Source organism: Dama dama, chromosome 4, assembly GCF_033118175.1.
Source record: "Dama dama isolate Ldn47 chromosome 4, ASM3311817v1, whole genome shotgun sequence".
Taxonomy (NCBI): Eukaryota; Metazoa; Chordata; class Mammalia; order Artiodactyla; family Cervidae; genus Dama; species Dama dama.
In genome coordinates this window covers 65,529,701-65,553,972 of record NC_083684.1, presented here as the reverse complement: position 1 = coordinate 65,553,972, position 24,272 = coordinate 65,529,701, and the positions used below count along the sequence as shown (strand labels likewise).

The window sequence follows — 24,272 nt, the reverse complement described above, 5'->3', positions numbered from 1 at the left end:
AATAATCCAAAGGAAGCATTCTAACAAATACTGTAAAACATAAATGGCAGTTGACAACTGTTCAACAAGCACTGCATAGTGAAAATAAAGAATCTGTTAAAACAGCTCCACCACCCACCCCCTCACTCCCCATCACAGGGCTTATGAGATCTTACTTCCCTGACCATGGAATAAACCCTGGATCACTGCAGTGAAAGAGCTGAATCCTGTCCACTGGACTGTCAGGGAATTCCCTAAAATAATTTTAAAAAGAAAAGAAAGAACACTTTTCTAAATACCTCCTATAAATCTATAAGTAAACAGACATATAGACATTTTATAACAAGAAGTTGTTCATGTCAGTTATACTGTGTAAAACATAAAGACTGTCATCTTTAAATCACAAAGAATTAATAAATGAAACATTCTCTACTTAAGTAACAGCCATTCAATATAGCAATTGCCTATCTATACAGAATCCTTAACTTACTTGGTTCATGAGCTCCAAAAGACAAGTAAAAGAGCAAGCTTTGGGGACTTCCTTATGGCTTAGAGGCAAAGAATCCGCTATAAAAAAGGAATATTATTTGAAAACTTATTAACTAGAGTCAGAGACAAACTCTTGGGAAGGAAATATAAACTAACAATATACAATATGTAATGCAGACAAAGGGACATGTCACAATAACCATGACATGAAGTAAATATACATTTTATGCAAAAGTAACCTTTGAGACAAATTACTTGATGGTCCAGTGGACAGCATTACGTGCTTACACTGTAGGGTTACAGATTCCATCCCTGAATGGAGAACTACGATTGCATCTGCCACATTGTTCAGGAAAAAAAAAAAGTAACTTCTGACTTTTCCAGTAAAACAGTCAAAATTATATGACACCTAAGAGCATGAATTAACTCAATTTTAAAAATAAAGGTAGTGGATTCACAGGGTTCATGTACACAACCCCATGGTACATGAAAGGAATGAGTAAGCAGGACTGAAACCCAGACCTACAGATTCATACATGTTCTTAACCACCAGGGCCCACTTGGGCAGAGCAGATTACAAAAGGTTACAGCAAACTCTAGGAGTTTAAAAAGATACGGTCAAGTGAGACACATGAACTGATCTGCGTAACTACGTAACTGCGTAACTTACTCAGCCATCTCACCTATGAATGGTTTCCGAGGTACCACTCCCCCCATATCAATCCAGGTCGTGTCCTGAAAATATGCTTCAGTGGATGAGCATGGGTCATTTTGTACAGTATGAGCAAGGAGGGAACATGCAGCCTGATTCATATATGCATCACGTGCAAGACTGGGGATCCAAGAGAGGACCTCAACGTCCACTGTCCTTACAGGTTTCCTGAGTTACAATCATAGAAGATCCAAACCACATTCCTGTTACACACACCCCTGAAGGTTGTGGTAAAAGCAGTAACAACAGGAATAGCTGAGGGCTCTGAACAGGAAGACAGGTTAAGGGCAGCTCTGTGTAGGATCTGAGACACCAAATGCAATCGAAGAGCTGACAATCTTTCCCCTTCTTCCAGTGAGGTCTCCCAAGTGCAGCAAATAGGAAGAGAACCAGGCTGGCTCCAAGGATTATGGCTCTGGAGGTGTTACTGTTGCTCTACATGGACCAAAAAGTGGACATGCCATGGACTCCAGCACAGAAGGGGGACAAAGAGGAAACAGATCCCTTTGAAACACCTCATTACATGCTCCCAAAGTGAAGCAACAACATTAACAGGAGTCAAATGACACACTGCTAAAGATCATATAAAAACTACACTTTGGGACTTTTTCCCCTGGAATCCAATTTCCATAAACCTCTCATTCCTTTTTTTTTCCCCCTTAAATCACTTTTTTCATTTATAAACAGCCTACTTGTAAATAAGACCTAATTTCTTTCTCCCTAATAAAATATAATTTTCATGTAGGATTCAGACAATTTTCACGTGGGCTACAGGTTGAATATCTACAATCAGTCTCCTCGTCTCTGCATTTGCTGAGATAAGAGATAGCTAGCCTCCAGCTGAGGAATCTATAGGAATCTATAACAAAAACAGGGTAAATAGCCAGTCTTGGTCTCTTACCTCAAGGGAATAAACATGGCAAGGACAAAGAAAGCAAAAAACCCTGTCTATTAAGGGAGACACTACACATGTGCAGAAAGGTTAGTTGAGGTCAAGTCAGAGGATAATTCCAGGCTATAATGAGCCTTGGTCCTCCCAGAAGCCTTCACCTCGAGACTCATCTTGGCTAGGGTATGCGTCCGCACCCCAGGAGAGAGTGCTGAGACAAATTAACCAGAGGGGACAAAAGAAGGTGACTGGCCCAAGGGGACACGAAGACCTGGAAAACTGTACCTTTTTGAAGAATTGACACTTCCCAAAGGTGGGGCTCTCTCTCTGAGCTAGCCCATGCACCTTTCTGCATGTATGTTTCCTTTCAATAAACTTTTCCCTTTACTCTTTATTTTGTGCCTCTTCATCTGAATTCATTCTTGACTAGGCAGTCAAGATTAGGGACCTTAACCCTATCTGTTTGCTGCTGTGGTCCAATGGTCAGGACTCTTGGTCTGGGAAACAAAGACATTGCTTCCAGCTTCCACTCACTTCCACTCACTGCTATGAGCATCTAAACTCAATTTCACTTCTCATACCTTTTTTACTGAGAACACCCACCTTACTTTCCTTAAGCAACCATGAACTGTGCTTTCTATTAGCATTTTCTAGATTGGTGAACAAAAATACCAGTGATAGCTTCTAAAAACATTTGCTTTCTTATAGACAGCATCTCAGGATACTCATCAATAGTCCTAAATCTCTCAGTGTAATACAATAGAAGTATTACACAATGTAGATGACTGAAGACATGTCTTAATTAGATGAGCAAACATTAATACTAGATATTTAATACTGAATATTTCTCAGTTCACGTGAACCTGATTTGTATGCACTTACTGTTTTTAAAAAAATTTTATTTGTTATTTTTGGCTTCAACAGATCATCGTCGCTGATCCATCTTTCTCTCCTTGTGTTGAATGGGGACTACTCTCTAGTTGTGGTGCATGAGCTTCTCATTGTAGTTACTTCTCTTGTGGACCACAAGTGCTAGAGCATGGGTGGTTCAGTGGTGGTGCTGCACAGGCTTAGTTGCTCTGCAGCATGTGCAATCTTCCCAGACCAGGGATCAAACCCATCTTCTGCACTGGCAGGCGGATGCTTTACCACTAAGCCACCAATGGTAAGCCAAGTGCTTACTTTCTTTTAAAGCCAATTGAGTAAGAGCTCATTTACAAATAAACCTCAGCAACATTATCCAAAATCAAAGACATACATTGAGACATGCATAAATCCAGACAGATTTAAAATGTCTCTCTGATGCTACTGGAGTTGACTGCAGTTGCCTCCTCCAGGGGATCTTCCCTAGCCAGGGATTGAACCCACAACTCCTGAATCTCCCACACTGGCAGGCAGCTTCTTTACCACTAGAGTCATCTGGGATCACTGGTAAAGGTTCACTTCAAGCTTTTCTGTAGGCAGGGCTTTTTAAGAAGCTAGCTGTTTTTATTCCATATGCAAAAAGAAATGGTTTGAACTCTCAAAAAAAAAAAATAATAATAATAATTTTAACCAGTATTCTCCAGACTCTAAAGAATATCACAGCAATCCCTGTGTCAAAAACATTATCCTCCCTTTCTATAGTCACAGTTTTATATCTAAAATACAGATCAAATAGTTCTCAAATTGACTGTGATAACAGGGGCACATGGATGATGAAAATCTTGGATTGTCCCTCTGGGTAGATGGGGGTCTTCACTTTATCAGAAGAATCTGAAGGGATAAAGAAATTTGCCAGAGTGGGGACAGCAGTGGAGGAAGCTGCCCCCCAACCCACCACCGAGAGACAGAAGTTAGCTTCATCAGGGGACTAGCTGATGGAGAGGGAGACAGAGGGGTTGAGAGGGGTTAAAGGCCACAACAGGACAAAGATAACAGAGACACAAAGGGCAGTGGCAGACACTGTTAGAGCTGTGGGCCAGCTCAACGGAGAGCCCACTTAAAAAGTGAGGAGCTAATCAGCTGAAATATAATTTGACATTGTATATATAGACAATCATCCTCACTAATTGCACAATTCTGTTTCCAGGTGCAACTTCTTTTCAGACAATTTTAATTTACCTTTATCTACCACGTTACTTCCCTGGTGGCTCAGCTGGTAAAGAATCCTCCTGCAATGAAGGGGACACCTAGGTTCAATCCCTGGGTTGGGAAGATCCCCTGAAGGGAAAGGTTAACCACTCCAGTATTCTGGCCTGCAGAATTCCATGGACTCTATATTCCATGGGGTTGCAAAGAATCCAACAGGACTGAGAGAGTTTCCCTTTCATTTTATGTACCTCATGGTAGGAGAGAGAAGGATTCAGACAGGATCCAGCAGGACACATTCTTATCCTTTCTCAACAGGTGAGAGTCACAAACATTCAGTAACTTCTAAAGGTACAGCCCTCTTTAATTTAAGGTTCCAATTCTCACACCATCCAGTGAAGATGTCCCATGTATCAGCTAACTAGTAGAAAGGCGAGTCTTCACATAAGGGAATAAAAACTTCATCAACCTTAACCTCTTTCTTCTTACAGAGTGGCATTTTGTCTCACAAATACTGCTCACAGGGCCAATTAAAGTTTTGTAAAAGTTGTCACTTTTGTCTCAGGTTCAAAGATTTCTTAACAAAATTAGAGACTTGTTCTGTAAATAAATAATACAAATACTTATCATAGAATTATCGAGCTGACTTTCAATATGCTAACAATAAAAGCAAAGAGAAGTTGAAACAGCAGAAGATACATCACCAAATTGGGTTCTGACCAACTCAAACAGCACTGCGAAGTCCCAGGACACAGCCCATCTGGAGACCGAGTGGGGAAAAGGTCCCAGGCAGTGTGTTAGGGTCTTGGGTGAGACTTCAAAGAAGGCAGTTTGGGGTTCCCCTTTAAATCCCAGGACGCTATCTGTTATCATCAGCAATCTGTGAGCAAATAGCACATCTGTTTTTCTGTTAATGCTATTTGTGCTAAAAAACCTATAATGTTGCTAAGCCTGGGGCTGAGTAGGCCAGGGCCCCTCCAAGGGCTCGACAACCTCAAGATGTGTCCGTTATCTTATCTCTGGTGCTGCAAGCCTTGCACTCATAGCAAGCAGTCATGGCACTCACAGTCAGGGCAGTGTCCAGGCAGGTTAGAAGCAAACTCAGAGGCCTGTTTTAGAGAGGACCTAGACCCTGTGCCTCCTGCATTGCCAGGTGTAGAATCCCATCTCTTTTGTCATCCAAGAAGTGACGGACATTTTGAACAGACAGAAAAATATTCACAAATTAATTTACTATGTGCGTCCTTCTGAATGCACAGGAAACAGTATAATATACAGTATAATATGCAGATACCTGGGCTTCCCCGGGGCTCAAAGGTAAAGTATCCACCTGCCACCCAGGAGACATGGGTTTGACCCCTGTGGGGGAAGATCCCCCTGCACGAGGGCATGGGAACCTACTCCAGTACTCCTGCTGGGAGAATCCCATGGACAGAGGAGCCAGGAGGGCTACAGTCACTGGATCGCAAAGAGTCAGGCACGATTGTAGCAACTGAGCACACAGGCATGCATGCATAGCTCCTTTCCAAGAACTACTGAACCAAGAACACAGGTGTAAAAAACAGGGAATTGGATATTTCAAAGTTCGAAATCAGCTTTATAAATACTCAAGCTGTGGAAAAACTTGTGTATCACACAGTGCGGAGATCACCTGAAGAAAGGACGAGCTTAAACTCCTGATGCCAATCACAAAGTTTTTTCAAGTCTGAATCAACAAGGCTATGAACTTAGTCAAGCACAACAGGGGCTCCCAAGAGACACAGAGGGAAAATGCAGAGATATCCCAAACCAGATTCCAACTTCACAGGGAAGTGATCCTCACCCACAGACAGCAGGTTCCTGTAGGTCTCCTCCATCACATCCCAGTACAAGGCCCTCTGAGCAGGGTCGAGGCATTCCCACTCTTCTGGAGTGAACTTGATGTCCACATCCTCGATGGTCAACTGTCTCTGAAATGAAAGCACATTTCACTAACAGGCGCTGAGGAGGATTCTCATTTTCATATGAAATGAGAAGAGGTGAGAGGGGTAAGGATCAATTCAGGTAATGTAATATTCTGATAGATCCATTAAAAGCTATTTGGAACAAACTGTGGGTCTCTAATTTCCAAGCTGTTTCATAAGACTATGATGTCTTCCAATCAATATGAATTTGTCACTTGTGTGGACAACACATGAAGAATATACAAATAAAATTCATACAGTGAGTAGAAGTGTTACACTGTACACACAGAAGGACAATCACTATCTAGATGAGTTACAGCAAAAGACTGCTGTCTTCAGAGACGACAAAGTCCACAGCGGCTTTAAAAGAACACACACTGTGATGATTATGACATCGCACAGGTGTTTCAGCACTTCGTACACACTAAGCATTACTCTAAAGACTTTACACAGATGAACCTATCATCAACATGACAGTATGTTAGAGAAAGATCTGTGTCCATCTGAACTGGGGAGAAAACTGTCATTCTAAGAATTCGTGCAGATCAAACAGTTAAGAAATGAGGCAACAGCACCTGAGGTCAGGTGGTTGGAAGTGACAACTAAACCTAAGGAACCAACGAGTTAAGTACCAGAGCAGAAAAGTGCATCCAGAGAGTTCCATGAGAATACCTGAAATAAGTTCAAGAAAGCTGAAGTGCAATGGAGCTGTAGAATCCCAGATATTTTGTCAGCCAAGGAAAGATGGACATGATAGATGGAAAGAAAAATATTCACAAATTAATTTACTATCTACCTCCTTCTGAATGCACAGGGAACACTATAATATGCAGTATCATAAGTAGGTATCTGGGTTGCCCTGAGGCTCAGCAGTAAAGAATCCACCTGCAATGTAGGGGACATGGTGTTGATATCTCTGGGGGGAAGATCCCCCTGGAGGAGGGCATGGCAACCCATTCCCGTATTCTTGCCTGGAGAATTCCAGGGACAGAGGAGCCTGAAGGGCTATGGCCCGCTGGGTTGCAAAGAGTCGGATACGACTATAGGATAAATGGTCACCTAATAGGGTTACCCGCTCTTCCCTCCAACCACACAATGTCAATACTCTAACTACTATTTCCATCATTCACGTGATGAGGTAGAAAAAAACTTAAGGGAATGGAAAACACTTAAGATACAATTTCAACTGCTACAAAGCATAACACATGTTTATGAGATGATGTTCTGTAATAAAAGCATGGAATTACAGATCCATGCACTCACCCATGCACATGGAAACACACAATTGGTTGAAACAAGGAAGAATTGTGTTTATTTTTTTTCTTTCAATCAAAATTTACTGAGCATGAAGTCTGGGTCCCAAGCTGGGAATACAGCAGTGAACATAATGGAGCTTATGGTCTAGCAGCCAGCCACCCAATTACACCCATAATTTTAACATTACAACTGCAATATGTGCTCTGAAACAGGCCTGATGCTACAAGATTTATTGGAAAGTCTTGACCTACATCAAGAAATCAAACAAGGTCTCCACGAAGAAGAAACACTTGGATTGGCAAGGTGGAAAATGGAAGAGTGTTGCAAGCAAAGAGAACAGCCTGAGTGCTGGCTCTGAGGCAGGAAGATATTTAGTGAACAGAAAACCAGCCAGTCTGACTGGGACACAGGGAACAAAGAGGGGTGATGCCAGGTAGAGGCTGCTTTCTACAAGGTCTTCAGATTTAGGACTTTATTCCAAAAGTAACTGGAAGTCACTGAAGAATCTGCAGGAGGTCAATCAGAGGTTTAGATTTGTTTTTCAGAGCTCACTCTGCTGTGTGTGGAGGTTGTTGTTGCTTAGTCACTCAGTCGTGTCAAATCTTTGCAACCTCATGGTTTCCCACCATGCTCCTCTGTTCACGGGATTTTCAGGCAAGAATATTGGAGTGAGTGGCCATTTCCTACTTCAAGGAGATGCCTTTTGACACATTCTGGGATGATACTCCCATTTGCTTTTATTCATATGTATTTCATAATCTTTGGGACATTAAAAATGAATCAACTGTACTTCAGTAATTTGTCCACCTTCTAATTTTTTAAAAGTTAATTATTTTGGTTTTCCTGGGCCTTTGTTGCTGTGAGGAGGCTTTCTGTATTTGCAGCTACAGTGCACAGGCTTCTTATTGCAGTGGCTTCTCTTGTATTGGAGTACAGGGTCTAAAGTGCGTGGGTTTCAATAGTTATGGCTCCCAGGCTCTGGAGCTCACGCTCAGTGGTTGTGGTGCATGGGCTTAGTTGCTCTGAGGCATCTTCCTGGACCTGGGATGGGAGCTGTGCACTGTACATTGGCAGGCACATTGTTATCCACTGTACCACCAGGGAAATCCTCAACATTATCTTATACTAGTTAAAAAAAATGAAAAACAAGCAGAAAATAATATACAGAAGATTTATTCTAATCAGTATAAAAATACCTGTATTTACAAATAATATAAGGGCTTCCCTGGTGGCTCAGTGGTAAAGAATCCACTGGCCAGTGCAAGAGACCCAGGTTTGCTATCTGGACCAGTAAGATCCCACATGCCAAGGGGCGACTAAGCCCCTGAGCCTCAATTTCTAAGCCAGAGCTCTAGAGTCCAGTAGGTGAAACTACTGAGGCCAGCGTACTCTAGAGCCTGTGCTGCAAGATAAGAGAAGCCACCACAATGAGAAGCCCACACACCACTTCTAGAGAGTGGTCACCACTCGCCAGAACTAGGTAAAAGCCACTGAAGCAATGAGGAGCCAGTACAGCAGAAAAGTATATTTAAATATAATAATATGATATTACCATTAATTATATGCATGTAGTTATTAAAAAAATCCAAACTTTATCTTTTTATTCCATGAGCTAATATTGCCATCAAGATTAGGAAAGTTGGGGGAATTCCCTGTCAGTCCAGGGTTTAAGATCTCCAAGTTCCACCACAGGGTTTCAGGTTCAATGCCTCCTCAAGGAACTAAGACCCTGCAAGCTGCATCGTGCAGCCAAAAAGGAAGAATAAATAATCAGCAAACTATATTTCACAGTTTAAATTAGACGCTGTAATCAAACACTCTCTATCCCTGAAGTCTGTTTCTGAACTTTCCATTTCACTCCCAAACACTTAAAATTTTCAAGGAGGTCCTAATTTAGTTTTAAATGTACTATAAAAAGTCAGGACTGATTCCCTCTCATTGGCTTCTTTTCCAGATTCCAGTACGTACTGTTCATGTTAATAAATACCTCACATCTACGTGCAGCCTCTTTACCCCAGTTGACAGAGAGCAGACAGAGCATCCAGATGGGCCCTAAGCAATCCCTGCTGCCCAACAGCACTGAGACCCCGTTTGCAACCCGTGGGTGAGAAGCCCTGCCCAGGACGGTGTCCAGGGGAGCCTCCTCACAAAGGCCAGGTCACCAGGTCACGGGGACACGGGATCTAAGTGGAGACGACAGATGCTGACGGAAGGTTCCGGGTGAGTGCACATGTACAGGAGTCAGAGAGGATACTCCAGAGTCAGACACGATTAGCGAGTTCAGAGAAGGGCATTTCAGGAAGGGCACACTGAGAATCCACTGAGAATATGACCTTACCTGAGAAAGAGCCATGCCTGACTTGTTTTCTCTCATCTTCCTCCTCTTCTGGGCTTCACCCTCAGGTAAAGTGAATCTTCAAGGCATATCAAAAATATGGAAAACATGGTGTTCAGTGCTTAGAGTCAACACACCTCCTTCCCGAGCCCCAACCTCGCACAAAGGGAAGCCCTCACCATGAGGAACAGACAGTCCCCTGTGCCCACTGTCTCAGGAGGGACTCAGGACAGGCAACTCCCGCACAGAGTCCAACACAGGACTTTCCCACACTTTCCTTGGATCACACTCCCTGCCTCGTGAGGCCTCATGCACACAGCAGCAGGGGGCACCTCCGCTCACCCCACAATCCCCCTCAGGTCACACAGCAGGCCCTGGTCCAGCCCCACTCAGAGCAGAGCGCCCTCCCCTCCCCCAGGGCCTGATCTCAGTCTCAGAAGTGGAGGGTAAGAGCCCTGGTGCTCAATGCAGGATCCAAATCGGAATCATCTGCGGCTCTGTGCACATTCCTGGGGCGACACCCCCACATGAGATCCTGAGGAGCATGTATGATGGGGGAGGGGTACAAAACATGCCCTGGCAAAATGCCTCATGATCTCATGTGAAGCCTGTGTTGAACACCACTCAAGAAGTCAAGTCCAGCCTACCTCCCACTTTCTTCTTTTCCAGCTTTACGGACGTAGAACGGCCTATCAAGAAGGTGTTGTGTATACATTCCATGCACGTTGTGTCCATGTGACACATGTGTACACTGTGAAATATTTATCATTAACCACTAACCAGCACATCCATCATCTCCAAATTCCCATGGTTTGTGTGTGGTGACAACACCGACGCTTTATTCTCCTGTCAAATTTCCAGTAACATAGGATTAACTAGTCAGCATGTTGCACATACCTCCCCAGGATGTACTCATTTTACATCTCAAATCTGTACCTTTTGACCAACATCTCCCCATCTTCCCCACCTCTGAGCCCCAGATAACCACCATCCCACTGTCTGGTACTAGTGGTTTTCACTTTTTCACATTCCACATAATGGAAGCACATATTGTATCAGTCTTTCCCTGTCTGTCTTGATTCACTTAGCACAATGCTTTCTACATTCATCCAATTGACCCAAGTGACAAAAATCGCCATTTTTATGGGTGCACAATATGTCATTATATATGTGCGTGTTCGCTTGGGTGTATGTTACTGACCTAGAACCTGGGCTCTTTAATCAACAGCATTAGTTAAGAGATCAAAGGAGAAATTCAGGGAAGGCTTTATTTTGACTCCTGCTGCAGTAAGGTGGAGCTAGAATAAGAAGTATATGACCAACCGACAGTCCTAGTGCCCATCCCACAGTCCTAGTCCTCACCCCGAGAGTGAGATGCTGAAAGCATCCTGGGAGGAACAGGAACACAGTGCACCCTCCATGAAGAGAAAACAGAAACCACTCCAAATAATTAAAGGAGAAGGGCATCTTTGATGAGGGTGATACAGAGGCAGTAAACGTGGCTAAATTGACAGCAAATATCAGAAGAAAAAGCGGAGACCTCGCTGGCCTAGAGGTGAAGGAACAGAAAGAGTGAGAGCCACGGTCACGATTTAATTACCAAAGGTAGGAGAAAAACCTAAGATCTGAGACAGAGAAGGTTTTGCTGTTTATGAACAAGGACTAAGTGAATGTGAGCAGGACAGACTGACCAAGAGAATGGGGTCGACTCCCAGGATGAGGCTGGAGACCCTGGCAGCGACCTGAGGATGACAAAGGGCTGTGGAGCCACCTGAGGAGTCAGCATGCTGCCCTGAGGACATGGGGAAGCCAGTGGAGGTGGGAGGCCTCCCTGCAGATTGACCCTTATTCATAGAAGACGGCTCATGACTGTCTCTCTGACTCTGAGCCTATGTTCCTGCCTCCATCCTACAGTTGTCCTTTGAATTCTGGAAAACTGGGATTCATTTCAAATTCTAGTAACAAGTGGGAACTCCCTCCAAGAAAAACTGCCATACACAGTCACACACCCAATTTGGCCAATCATTTCAGGAGTCACTTTTGCTCAGCTTCTGGACCTGAGGAAGCATCATCAGATCAACTCATAGCTCACTAGTTACTGGATCACATAAAAGAGAGGAAAATGGACCATCATACTAACTGCTTAAATTAGGTCTTGATTCAATAAAAAAGATCACTGACATCCTTACTAAGTACTCATCAAAATAGTTTACAACTATTTACTAGTTACCAAAAAATGTTTCCAAGATATAACACAAAGAGAAGACAGGAAATGGGCTTCAAATAAATGTGAAACAAACCTACGTTAATCAGCTTATTAAAAATTTTTTCATTGAAAAACTCTGATGCAAAGTGGAAAAAAATAAAAATCAATTGATAATATAGCATATTTCCAAAAGAATAACATGAACTAATTTCAGGAGACCACCAAATCTTTTCAGATGTCAATAGTTGTTTACGAGAAAGTAGATATTGAAATGAACTAATCTTTATCCCAAGCTAAAAAAAGAATTAAATGTAAACAAAGGAGAAAGCAAAAAGGAAAACCATCACTAAGAACATGTTTAAAGTTCCTTGAAAAGGTACCAAGTAGTAACAGTCTGTCAATTCTTTAACCACTTCTCCTCTCCCACAAGCTCTACTGCACTCCAGGAAAAGGGAAGCGGGTGACCCACCTCTGAGAGTCAAGTCACTGCCTTACCCCCAAATTCAACAGACTCTGCACATGGATGCTACCTTTCAATACAAATAATTACAACCACCACAAGCCTTACAGACAGAAGTACTGCAATTCTCATCCTTTGTATAATTTAAAGGAGCAAGATTTAAATTTATTAGACTTTAAAGCTAAAAATCAATGTATCACATCTTAATTCTTTATCCAATCGATTCAGCACTCTTCTGGATCTAGTCCCCTCCACCACCTGCACACTACTTGTTTCCACTTCATTATCTGTTTCCCTATTTCTTTCTCTGTCTCCCTTCCTCTTCCCCTCTGCTCTCCTGCTGTGCCTGTCCTCCTGTCTACTTCTTCCCTGACTCCTATCCTGCCTCTCTCTGCCATCTGTTCCCCATAAAGATGTTTTCTCTCCAACCTCCCTGATAATCCAAAATCTCCATGTATTTCTGCCTTTCTTCCTCCATGTCTGCCCTCCCTTCCTCCCAACTCTCTGGCATCTCCAAGTGCAATGCTTCCTTTCAGCTCACTTTCTTTCTCAGCTCCTCCAATCACTCAGTTCAGTTGCTCAGTCAAGTCAGACTCTGGCATCCCATGGACTGAGGCATGCCAGTCTTCCCTGTCCATCACCAACTCCCAGAGTTTGCTCAAACTCATGTCCATCCAGTCATCCGGCCCCTTCTCCTCCCACCTTCAATCTTATCCAGCATCAGTCTTTTCCAATGACGTAGTTCTTCTCATCAGGAACCCAAAGTATTGAACCTTCAGCTTGAGCATCAGCCCTTCCAATGAAAATTCAGGACAGATTTCCATCAGAATTGAGCCGCTTGGTCTCCTTGCAGTCTAAGGGACTCTCGAGAGTCTTCTCCAACACCACAGTTCAAAGCCATCAACCCTTTGGCACTCAGCTTTCTTTATGGTCCAACTCTCACATGCACACGTAACTACTGGAAAAACCATAGCTTTGTCTATAGACTTTTGTCGGCAAAGTAATGTCTCTGCTTTTTAATACGCTGTCTAGGTTGGTCATGGTTTTTCTACCAAGGAGCAAGCATCTTTTAATTTAATAGTTGCAGTCACCATCTGCAGTGATTTTGGAGCCCAGGAAAATAGTCTGTGACTGTTTCTGTTCACTAGTAGTACCCTTTCTCTGCCAGCATGATACTGTCTGCAGGTCAAGGTTCCAACTCTTGTATCCCCTTTGTCAGCTCTCTGTGCGAACTGTCTCTCCCCTGTCGCCCTCTTTGGGACCGGTGATTCACAGCCCGTCTCTCTTGAAGGCTATAGAAGGGGGCGGCAGAGGACAAGATGGTTAGATAGCATCCAGGGACATGAATTTGAGCTGACTCTAGGAGATACAGGGGTCGCAAAGACTCAGACTCAACAACACCACCTCCATATGTTGGTCACCTTTAACTTTCCGGAGACCCTGCTTTTCTCTAAACGTCTCTCCTTTACCCACCGTTACCTTCAAGGCTCTTTCGTGTTGCTATCTCTTCGCAAGTTCCTCACCAATCCTCTTCATTGCCATCGCTTTTCCCTCATGCTATTTTCAATTTGCTATTTCTCCTGACCCTCCTGGCCTCCTATTTGCAGGGATGGCGACTGAATAAGAAGCACCCACCCGCAAGAGCCAAATTCCAGAGTGTGGTATTTGGGACACAGAACCATGGGTGTCACGTGGCTGGGCCAGGCCACCTCCACCCACACGCAGTCGGGATAACGCTCTAAGAAAGGAATGCCTGAAGGACAGAACTACCGGCCTGAGGAGGAGCGACGACTGAGCGGCTGGGAGTCTCAGGAGCGGGGCGGGCTCTCCAGAATTCCAGGACCGGGGAGAGAACCGGGCCTCTCCGGGAGCGGGGGCCGGCGCGGCCTCCAAGGGTCGAGAGCGCGAGCCTGGGGACCGCGGAGCGAATAAACCCACATCGCCCAAGAGAATTTCACGTGGTGCAGGAAGGGCAGAGGGGTCAGTGAACTCAGAAATTGGTTTTCAGCAGCAAAGAGGTGCCAAACGAAGCGTCTCATGGACCAAACGCAGGCATCCGCTTCACAGAGACTTTAAAGCAAAATGGAGGCGCCTCTTCGCCACACACGGACATCTGAATTTGCTGGGGGTGGTGGGACGGGCGCGAAGATTTCGATTCAGTGGCGACCCTCAACCCACATTACAGAGGAAAGACAACTGAGAGAGGAAGACTTGTCTAGAAAAAGAGAAACTCACTTTGCGCTGAGACCTCCGCTCGCCGCTCTCCGCTTCCGGGTGTGTGACGCTGTGCGCACGCGCAGTGAAAAAGCGGAGCGGCCTGGAGGCGGGGCCGAGCCGAGCCCAGCGGTCAGGGGCGCCAGCGGAGAGAAGTCAGGCCTGCGTAGGGACAGTGGGAGGGTGAGGCGGTCGGGGCCTCACTGCTGAAGGTGGCTGCAGTCAGGAAATGAAAAGACGGCCTGCTCCATGAGAGGAAAGGTATCATAAAAGTAGACAGCGTATTTTATTTAAAGCAAGGGCATCACTTTGCCAACGAAGGTCCCTAATGTCAAATGTGTTGTTTTTCCAGTAGCAGGTAGGGATGTGAGAGCTGGTCCATAAACAAGGCTGACCACAGAATTGATGCTTTTGAATTGTGGTGATAGAGAAGAGTCTTGAGAGTCCCTTGGACAACAAGGGGATTAACCAGTGAATCCTAAAGGAAATCAACCCTGAATATTCACTGGAAGGATTGATGCTGAAGCTCCAATACTTTGGCCAACTGATGCAAATATCGGACTCATTGGAAAAGACTATGATGCTGGAAAGATTGAGGGCAAGAGGAGAAGGGGGTAACAGAGGATGGTTAGATAGCATCACTGACTTAATGGACATGAATTTGAGCAAAGTCCAGGAGACAGCGAAGGACAGGGAAGCCTGGCATACCACAGTCCCTCAGGGTGCAAACAGGTGGACACCACTGAGCGAGGAAACAACAGAATACATATACATATATCGATTCTTTTTAAGGTTTTTTTCCCCATATAGCTCATTATAGAGTATTTAGTAGAATTCCCTGTGCTATATAGTAGGTCCTCATTACTTATTGACTTTATGCATAGTAGTGAGATGAAGTGAAAGGTATGTTAATCCACATCTCCCAGTTTATTCCTTCACCTCTCAAGCCCTGATAACCATACCTTGTTTTCTGTCAGCACCTCTATTCCTGTTTGTAGAGAAGTTCATTTGTACCCTTTGTTTAGATTCCACAGATAAGTGATACCATGTGATATATGTCTCTTGTTGATAGAAAAGCTGAAGTCTCCCAGACCCCCATGACACACAAGAGAAAGGCTCAACCACCTACTGGTTAGAACAAAAGAATCACAGACTCAGCGTCTAACGCACATTTCTGAGTTCTTTTTTAAAAACATTTTTTGATTTGACTGCATCAGGTCCCATGACTTCATGGCAAATAAAAGGGGAAACAGTGGAAACAGTGACAGACTTTCTTGGCTCCAAAATCATTGTAGATGGTGACCATAGCCATGAAATTCAAAGACGCTTGCTCACTGGAAGAAAAGCTATGACAAAGCTATGACAAACCTAGACAGAGTATTAAAAAGCAGAGTCACTATACTGCCGACAAAGGTCAGTATAGTCAAAGATATAGTTTCTCCAATATTCATATACAGATATGAGAGTTGAAATATACAGAAAGATGAGCGCCAAGGAATTGATGCTTTTGAACTGTATGTTGGAGAAGACTGTTGTGAGTACCTTGGACTGCAAAAAGATCCAACCAGTCCATCCTAAAGGAAATCAGTCCTGAATATTCATTAGAAGGACTGATGCTGAAGCTGAAACTCCAATACGTTAGCCACTTGATGCGAAGAGCTGACTCATTAGAAAAGGCCATGATGCTGGTAAAGACCGAAGGCAGGAGGGGACGACAGAGGATGAGATGGTTGGATGGCAAAACGGACTCAATGCACAAGATTTTGAGCAAGTTCTGGTGTGATGGTGGAGGACAGGGAAACCTGGCTTGTTGCAGTCCATGGGGTTGCAAAGTGTGGGCCACGACTGAGCGACTGAACAACAACAGCATCATAAGCAATCACCTAATGCCACCATTTCAGTAGGAATTTTCTGTCTTAGAGCTATAAAACTTGACTGCAAGCCTGGGAAAGCATTCCACTCTCCCTTGAGCTGACCCGCTGTGCTAACACTGTCATCCAGTCTAATAAATTTTATTCTCTTCCCTTTCGGCCTCATGTCTGGAAATCCTTTTTCAAGCTGTGCACGGACCATGACAGTCACTCTGAAGCACTGGCCTGTCTTATGAGGGACAGAGTGAGCTTGAATTCGGTCACACCACTAAACTTGGAACACACCCATACGCCACGCGTGCGGCTCAAGCAGATGCTCTCACTTGCTGCTTCCCACAACTCTCCTGCAGACCCAACACTCCCCTCCAATTTCTCCCATTTTCACCAGTTTTCGTGTGCAGTTGAGCAATAGGGCTACACGGCAGAGAGCACTGGGCATGGGCATTGCAACAGAAACACACAAGCGGCAACTCTGAGGACACTGGGCACTCAGTACAGAGACCAAGAAGCTGATCCTCCTGGGAAAACCTGCCAGCAACTGGGGACATCTCAAAGTTTAGGCCCCTGAGATTTGGTTGGATTGAGCTCAGTGAAGAAGTCACAAAAAGAGAGAGGCCCCAATATCACTGCCCAGTGTCCTCCCCCACTCAGAGCTAAATGGAAGATACCCCAGTTCTTTAAGGATGTGGGGGGGGGGGTCTCCTTTATACCCCCTTAGAGTCCAAAGCTTCTGGCCACTCTAACCACAGTAAAATCAGTATACTCTGCTCTGAGCAGATAAACTGCTGGAAATAATGCATTTCCCCACAACAGCCCTCATATGAAATCTCCCATTAACAGGAATACCATTCCTCAACAGGCTTCTACTCTACAGATCTTTTATTCAATCCACCCACATGTTGCAAACCAAGACCTGAGCCTATTCATAACCCTGTCTCTACATCCCATACAACTGTGTACAGCACTCCTGTTATCTTCCCAATTCTAGGAAAACCTCCCTTCTCCAATTTTAATTAATGAAGACAACCCACTCCTACTCAACTCCATCAAAGCTCTATTAGCTGGAAGCATTTTCAACCCATTTCTTATCTCTGACAATATTCCAGCAACAGCAGTCCCACAAATAACTGGGCCTCATTACTTGAAGGTAACTGCTCCTTGCCGCCCCCCCACCCCCCGCCCCGCTCCCCATAATCATATCAGGCTTGAGTCTAGCGCTGGCAGTCAACCTAATACACAAAATCTGAAATTATCCCTCAAATGTCTTCGGAATTCTCCAGTCTCTTAGGATATTTTCCTACTATTATACATCACTTTTCACCACGCTTGTCAGCAATCCCAAAGTCAGCATTATCCCCACTGGGTTTCATATCACTGGAAAACATGCAACCAAAACCCACTTCTTTAATTCAAAGAAAATTGCCAACACTAGTATCAGACCAAAGGGGCTCCCCAGGTGGCTCAGTGGTAAAAAATCCGCCTGCCAATGAAGGAGATGCAAGAAAAGGGGGATCCATGCCCGAGTCGGAACATCCCCACGATTAGGAAATGGCAACCCACTCCAGTATTCTTGCCTGGGAAATCCCATGGATCGAGGAGCCTGGCCGGCTACACTCCATGGGATCCCAAAGAGTCAGACAAGACTGACCACAGAGAAGATTCCTATTTCTCTTTGAGTCTAGTGCTCATACCAGTAAGTAGCAGCACTGAAAATAATTTACTAAAATGAAGGGCCGTTGCAGTCGATTTAGTACCCTGGTCATATAAACCAGAAAGAGACAGTAAATGGCTCCCTAACACTGAGAAAAAATTCCAGCTCCACCAGCAGTCCCAAAGCTGAAATTATAAACTAGTTCCTGAACACGTGTTTTCGGATATTTAAAAAATTATCAAGTGCCATGTCATAAATAAAATGACTTTTTCCCTATAAATTACTAGGTATTTCGTACACTATATGCGTTACCTCAGGATTTTACACCGAAAGGAAATCACACCCTGGGCCTCTCACGGACACATCTGAATTGACTTGGGGTGGAGGAACGGGCTGGGGAACAGGAAGGTCCGAGGTGACCCGAGACCACGGATATGGAGGAGAGGGGGATACCGCAGGCGCAGGTTAAGAAAAATAAAACATAAAACTACCTCATGATTCCCACGGCGACCGCACCTACCAAGAGTCGGCTTCGGAATTTGCTGTAAACTCGCCTGCGTCGTGTAGAGACGCAAAAGACTCCTCTGCCCATGGTACGAGACGAAAGCCCAGCGAGGGGCGGAGCGTACGACACTCACCTGCCTCTGGGTGTGTGAGGGGCGGGACGTAGTACACTCTCCTACGTCTGGGCGTGCGAGGGGCGGGGCGTATGACACCCACCCTGCGTCTGGGCGTGTGAGGGGCGGGGCGTATGACACCCACCCTGCGTCTGGGCGTGTGAGGGGCGTGGCGTAGGACACGCCTGTGTCTGGAGTTGCGAGGGGCGGAGCCAAGCGAGGCCGAACTGGGCCGAAGTGGACCGAGCAGGGACCAGCTGGACTGAGCGGGGCCAAGAGGACACCCGTACGCTTCTACGTTTGGTTCCCGAGTTACCTTGTCAGTGTTGAGAAGTACTTGAGGGCTTTCTGGTGGCTCAGACCGGAAAAGAATCCGTCTGCAATGAGGGAGACCTGGGCTGGGAAGATCCCCTGAAGGAGGGCATGGTCATCCACTTCTGTTCTTGCCTGGAGAATCCAGATAGACAGGAACATGGCGGACTAAAGTCCATGGCGTCCCAAGGAGTCTGGCATGACTGAGCGACTAAGCACTCACACACGCCCACAGAGGGTTTTACACGTCTTGGGTTGCACCATAGTTTCTTCATTAGTTAAATAACTGTAACAGTTTTAAAGTAAAAGCGTAAAATTCTGTCCGGTAATTACGTTTGAAACGAAGAAGGTTGCCTCTTAACAATAGGATTCCTACGGATGAGGCTGAAGCGATTCAGAGGTCTGGAAGCTGAAACCTGGTGTGGCCGCAGGGCTGGGGGTGCGTGAGGGTTGATGTGAGGCGGTCGTGGGGGTGGGGTGGGGGTTGATGTGGGATGGTGGCTGGACCCAGGAATATTCCTGCGATTAGAATTAATTGAAGCCGTTTAAGAAAAGAAGAACTGGATCTGTGTGAATGACTAGAATATAAAGCAAGCTAGAATATAAAGCACACAACTCTTAGAAAGGGCTACTTCATACTAACACTTTTAGGGAGAAAAATGTCTTGACATTCCACTTCTTCAAGGATAAAGCTTATTAGTCACTGCAGTGGCCCAGCGACAGTGCACCCTGAGGGGAATGCAGGACGGAGAAAAGCAAGCACCGTTCTGTGCTTTGGACATTCTGGCCTTGGTAGACCAGGAAGGACCGCTTGGGCCCATCCTCCTCTTCAGCAGGTCCAGATAAGTTTGGGGAATTGTCTCCTGGTTTTCAGATCACCCAGTTATCGGTTGAGAACACCAAATTTTATTTGGCACTATATTAACATGCATAGCCCCCCACCCCTACCCCCCCCAGTTAAAAGATACACGAGGATCCTGTTTGAAAGATACTGGGATTTCCTCAGTTGAAAGACACTTAGTGGCACCTCGCTGGTGGTCCAGTGGTAAAAAATCCACCTGCCAATGCACTGGACAAGGGTTTGATCCCTGGTCTGGGAGGATACCACATGTACAGGAGGAACAAGCCTGTGCCACACAAGTACTGAGCCTGTGCTCTAAAGCCTGCGTTCTGCAACAAGAGTAGCTACAGCAGCGAGAAACCTGCACACAGCAACTGGAGTGTAGCTCCTGCTGCCTGCAACTAGAGAAAGTCCACGTGCAGCAAAAGCAAATCAACATAGCCAAAAAAATAAAGATATTGAATGTTGTGGACTGACCAAAAAAAGGAGAAGCAGGACTCCTGTCTCCAACCAAGCCCCAGCCAGGTTTATGTATTTTATGTACAGAATTCATAGCCCCTGCTCACAGCAAAGAGAGAAAAGCCAGCACAATAATGAAGACCTAGCACAGCCAAAAATAAGTTTAAAAAATTATTAAAGAAGAGAGAAAAAATGTCCTGTAGTGCGAACTACATTCTTCTTTATAAAAAGTGTTTCTGTTCCATGCTTGTGATGACATAGCTTCAAATGCGTTTGAGAAAAACTTGTTTACATCATAATATATATTACTTAAGTCAACACTTCTTTAATGGAATGGAATGTCAAACTACTAGATTTGATGGTAATTAGGCAGTTTATTGTTTGTTTAAAATTTTGAATATATTTTCTTCCTTTTCTTTGTTGTTTCAGAAAGCTCTATCAGATGTGGACAACAAAGCAGAGTGTAAAATATAAATTCTTGAGAAGAGAGAGTTTATTTTCACCTAAATTATCAACTTTGCACCACTTATAAATATTTCTATGTGTATTAACTGACTGAACTCATGTCCTGATGGAAATTTGTTCATATTTATAGGGCACGTACTATGTCCCCTGTGATTGTCTTATGTACATTTTAATCTTACAGGTCTCAAAATAACCCACAGACTAATGTATTTGATAGCCTAAGGTAGGGAAGAAATGTAAATTAGACATTAAATCTGGGTCACAGTAATAGCTTATGGTGTTGGATTCTTGATCTCTGAAGAAGATTTAGCTTTGGCACCAGGGACCACACTTGATCACTCAAGAGCTTTTGTGTCGCAGAGTTTTATTAAAGTCTGAAAGGGGCAGAGAAAGCCTCTGATATAGACATCAGAAGAAGGCAGAGAGTGTCCCCCTCACTAGTCTTAGCAAGGGAATTATATATACTTTTTAATTAGTTATTACAATAAATAAAAAGACTGTCTCAAGTTTGTGAAAATTTTACCAGACCCACTCCCACAATTTACATTTTAGGATAACAGGATTAGAACTTAACAATAGAAAGATCCTACCAGATCCACTCCCATAATATACATTCTAAAATATCAGGATTAGTCAGAAGGTTTTCAGGAAGGAGAAACTAAAAAAAAAAAAAAAGAAGAAAAAAAAAGGAAGGAGAAACTGTCCTCAAGCAGGATACATTGTTGTTATATAGTCCTTAGTACAGAGTTTAAACTGAGTTGTGTAATCATCAGTTCCAGGCTTAAAGAAAAAAAGCAATTTTATGTGACTAAGACTAAGGAATGTGTGTGTGGGGGGGGGGGGGGGAGTTTGTCCTTTCCTCCTTCTGGAGAATTCCAGACCCCTATCTCCTTCTTGAGAACCCCAGACCCCTTTCGCCTCCTCGGGGACCCCAGACTTCTTATCAACCTGCCTAGGAATTGACTCTTTCATTCCCCCCTTTTCTTTTAGGAGAATTATGATGCCAAAGGTATGGGCATCGTTTTCATTCCATAACTACTTCCTGCTGTGATGGGGCACTGCCCCTAAATTGTTGAGGCAACATATTCTCCTAAACCTTATATTGAAGGTCTCTGATCCAGTGGCCCCAAGTTATAGTTGGAGGAGTCTGTGGCACTCCTAGGAGCCTGAACAACCATTTGTAGTTTAAAAGTTTTCAAAAGGTTAGAAACAAATCCAGTTACACAGTTACAGATGCAGGGAGCAAACAGTAAAGACAGAACAATTAGAATTATTATGATTAAGATAGTTTTCCACCATGGGGAGCTGGTTAACATTTCCCAAAGTGAGGTGACTGAGGCTTCAGGAGAATCCATAGCCGGAATCATCTTGTTCATGTGTTTAGTAAAGTGAGTAACATTAGTGCTCATATTGGGTATGAATAATGGCACAAGTTCCTCCTGTGCAGCCCTTAGAATATCTAAGTCCAATCTGTTTTGTAAAACCACTTTTCTAATTTGTATTTGTTCAGCATTAAGGGCTGAAAGTTAGCCAGAGTATCAGCTCTTAGCATAACATCTGATCTATGGTTCCCAGAGAGAGAACCACTATTTCAGCCAGGTAATTATACTGGTGAAATATTTATTTTGCCCCATGAGTTTTAAGGTTTGGCAGATTAGTAGGCTTCTCTGGAAGCTCTGAAAATATGAAGCCAAGGGTAAAAGCTAGACCTAGGGCACATCTCCCTATCCAGCCATGTTGTGACTCAAGGACGAACAAGTAGATAACCAAGGAGGGTATTGGAATGCAGGAATGGAAAAACCAGACCCTTATCATCCTTCCCTCCCATCCCCAATGTGTAACTATTAATGGAACAGTATAACCTGTTCCCCTCCTACCTCATAGGGAGGAGGTGTTTGCCTTATTCTTCCCACCACCCAGTATAGGGGCCTCATTCAATCAGCAAATGACCTACAAGACCCTATCCCACTCCTTGTACCCTGGGTATAAAAGTGGACTAAGGGCCCCCATTCAACGTGGGTTCTCCCTTGAACTAGCCTGATGTTCTTACAGTGTCTCCCACTCTAATGAACTTTATTTTTCTTTCACTCTGTCTCATGTCTGGAAATTCTTTTCCAACCCGCGCCCAGACCATGACATTTTTGGTGGCCCGTATGGGGATCTTGGGGTCTCTTCCCCACCTCCTCACTTCTCCTTTCTCATAGGGACCCTCTACCAACAGGCAAGTGCTGTGGAAGCAACTAAGAAACTCTGGCCAGGATTACCCTCTGGTGTGTTCTAAAAGCCCCACTGCTCACTGCACCCCAGCAGCTGCTGCCTGAACGGGTGAGGGTCTCTCCTTTGTCTTCTTTCCAACTGAGGACTAGGCCAACCAATATTGTGTGGGCACGGGTCAGGCACTTAAGAGTCATTAGGGCGCCTGCCACGTGAAGACTCCTGTGTGAGGATAAGGGGGACACGGAATGGATCGGTCCACAGGGTCATCCGCCGCCAGCAAGACAACTTCTGTGCGCCGTGTAAGGCACATAATCGTTGAAGCAAAACAGAGACCAACATCCCCTGGCCACCACCTCCCCGATAGGATTGTAAGGTGAATCCCTCAGACTTCTTCCCTGTCACTTTGACTTCTTTCCCTTTCAGACAGGATTGACTTACAGGAGCCTAGATGTTGCCTCAAAATAGGAAAAGGAGTACGTCAAGGCTGTATAATGTCACCCTGCTTATTTAACTTATATGCAGAGTACATCATGAGAAACGCTGAGCTGGATGAAACACAAGCTGGAATCAAGATTCCTGGGAGAAATATCAGTACCCTCAGATATGCAGGTAACACCACCCTTGTGGAAGAAAGTGAAGAGGAACTAAAAAGCCTCTTGATGAAAGTGAAAGAGGAGAATGAAAAAGTTGGCTTAAAGCTCAACATTCAGAAAACAAAGATCTTGGCATCCGGTCCCATCACTTCATGGCAAATAGATGGAGAAATAGTGGAAACAGTGGCTGAGTTTATTCTTTTGGGCTCCAAAATCACTGCAGATGGTGATTGCAGCCATGAAATAAAGAGACGCTTACTCCTTGGAAGGAAAGTTATGACTAACCTAGACAGCATATTAAAAAGCAGAGACATTACTTGGCCAACAAAGGTCTGTATAGTCAAGGCTATGGTTTTTCGAGTAGTCATGTATGGATGTGAGAGTTGGACTATAAAGAAAGCTGAGGGTTGAAGATAAAGGAAATCAGTCCTGAATATTCATTGGAAGGACTGATGTTGAAACTGAAACTCCAATACTTTGGCCACCTGATGCGAAGAGCTGACTCATTTGAGAAGACCCTGATGCTGGGAAAGACTGAAGGTGAGAGGAGAAGAGGATGACAGAGGAGATGGCTGGATGGCATCACGGACTCAATGGACATGAATTTGAGTAAACTCTGGGAGTTGGTGATGGACAGGGAGGCCTGGCATGCTGCAGTCCATGGGGTCACAAAGACATAACTGAACGACTGA

At 44.5% G+C, this 24,272-nt stretch overlaps 1 protein-coding gene across 1 annotated transcript in view; it reads right to left on the bottom strand.

The window, feature by feature from the left end:
* Window positions 1–24,272, bottom strand: part of LOC133055172 (zinc finger protein 845-like) — a 56,680-nt gene that overhangs the window by 6,562 nt on the left and 25,846 nt on the right. Inside the window, exons 3-5 of the mRNA XM_061140610.1 lie at window positions 14,576–14,716; window positions 9,678–9,753; window positions 5,962–6,088 (exon numbers count right to left, since the gene is read on the bottom strand). Coding sequence (XP_060996593.1) covers window positions 5,962–6,088; window positions 9,678–9,753; window positions 14,576–14,716 — 344 coding nt within the window. The remainder of the gene's footprint in view (window positions 1–5,961; window positions 6,089–9,677; window positions 9,754–14,575; window positions 14,717–24,272) is intronic.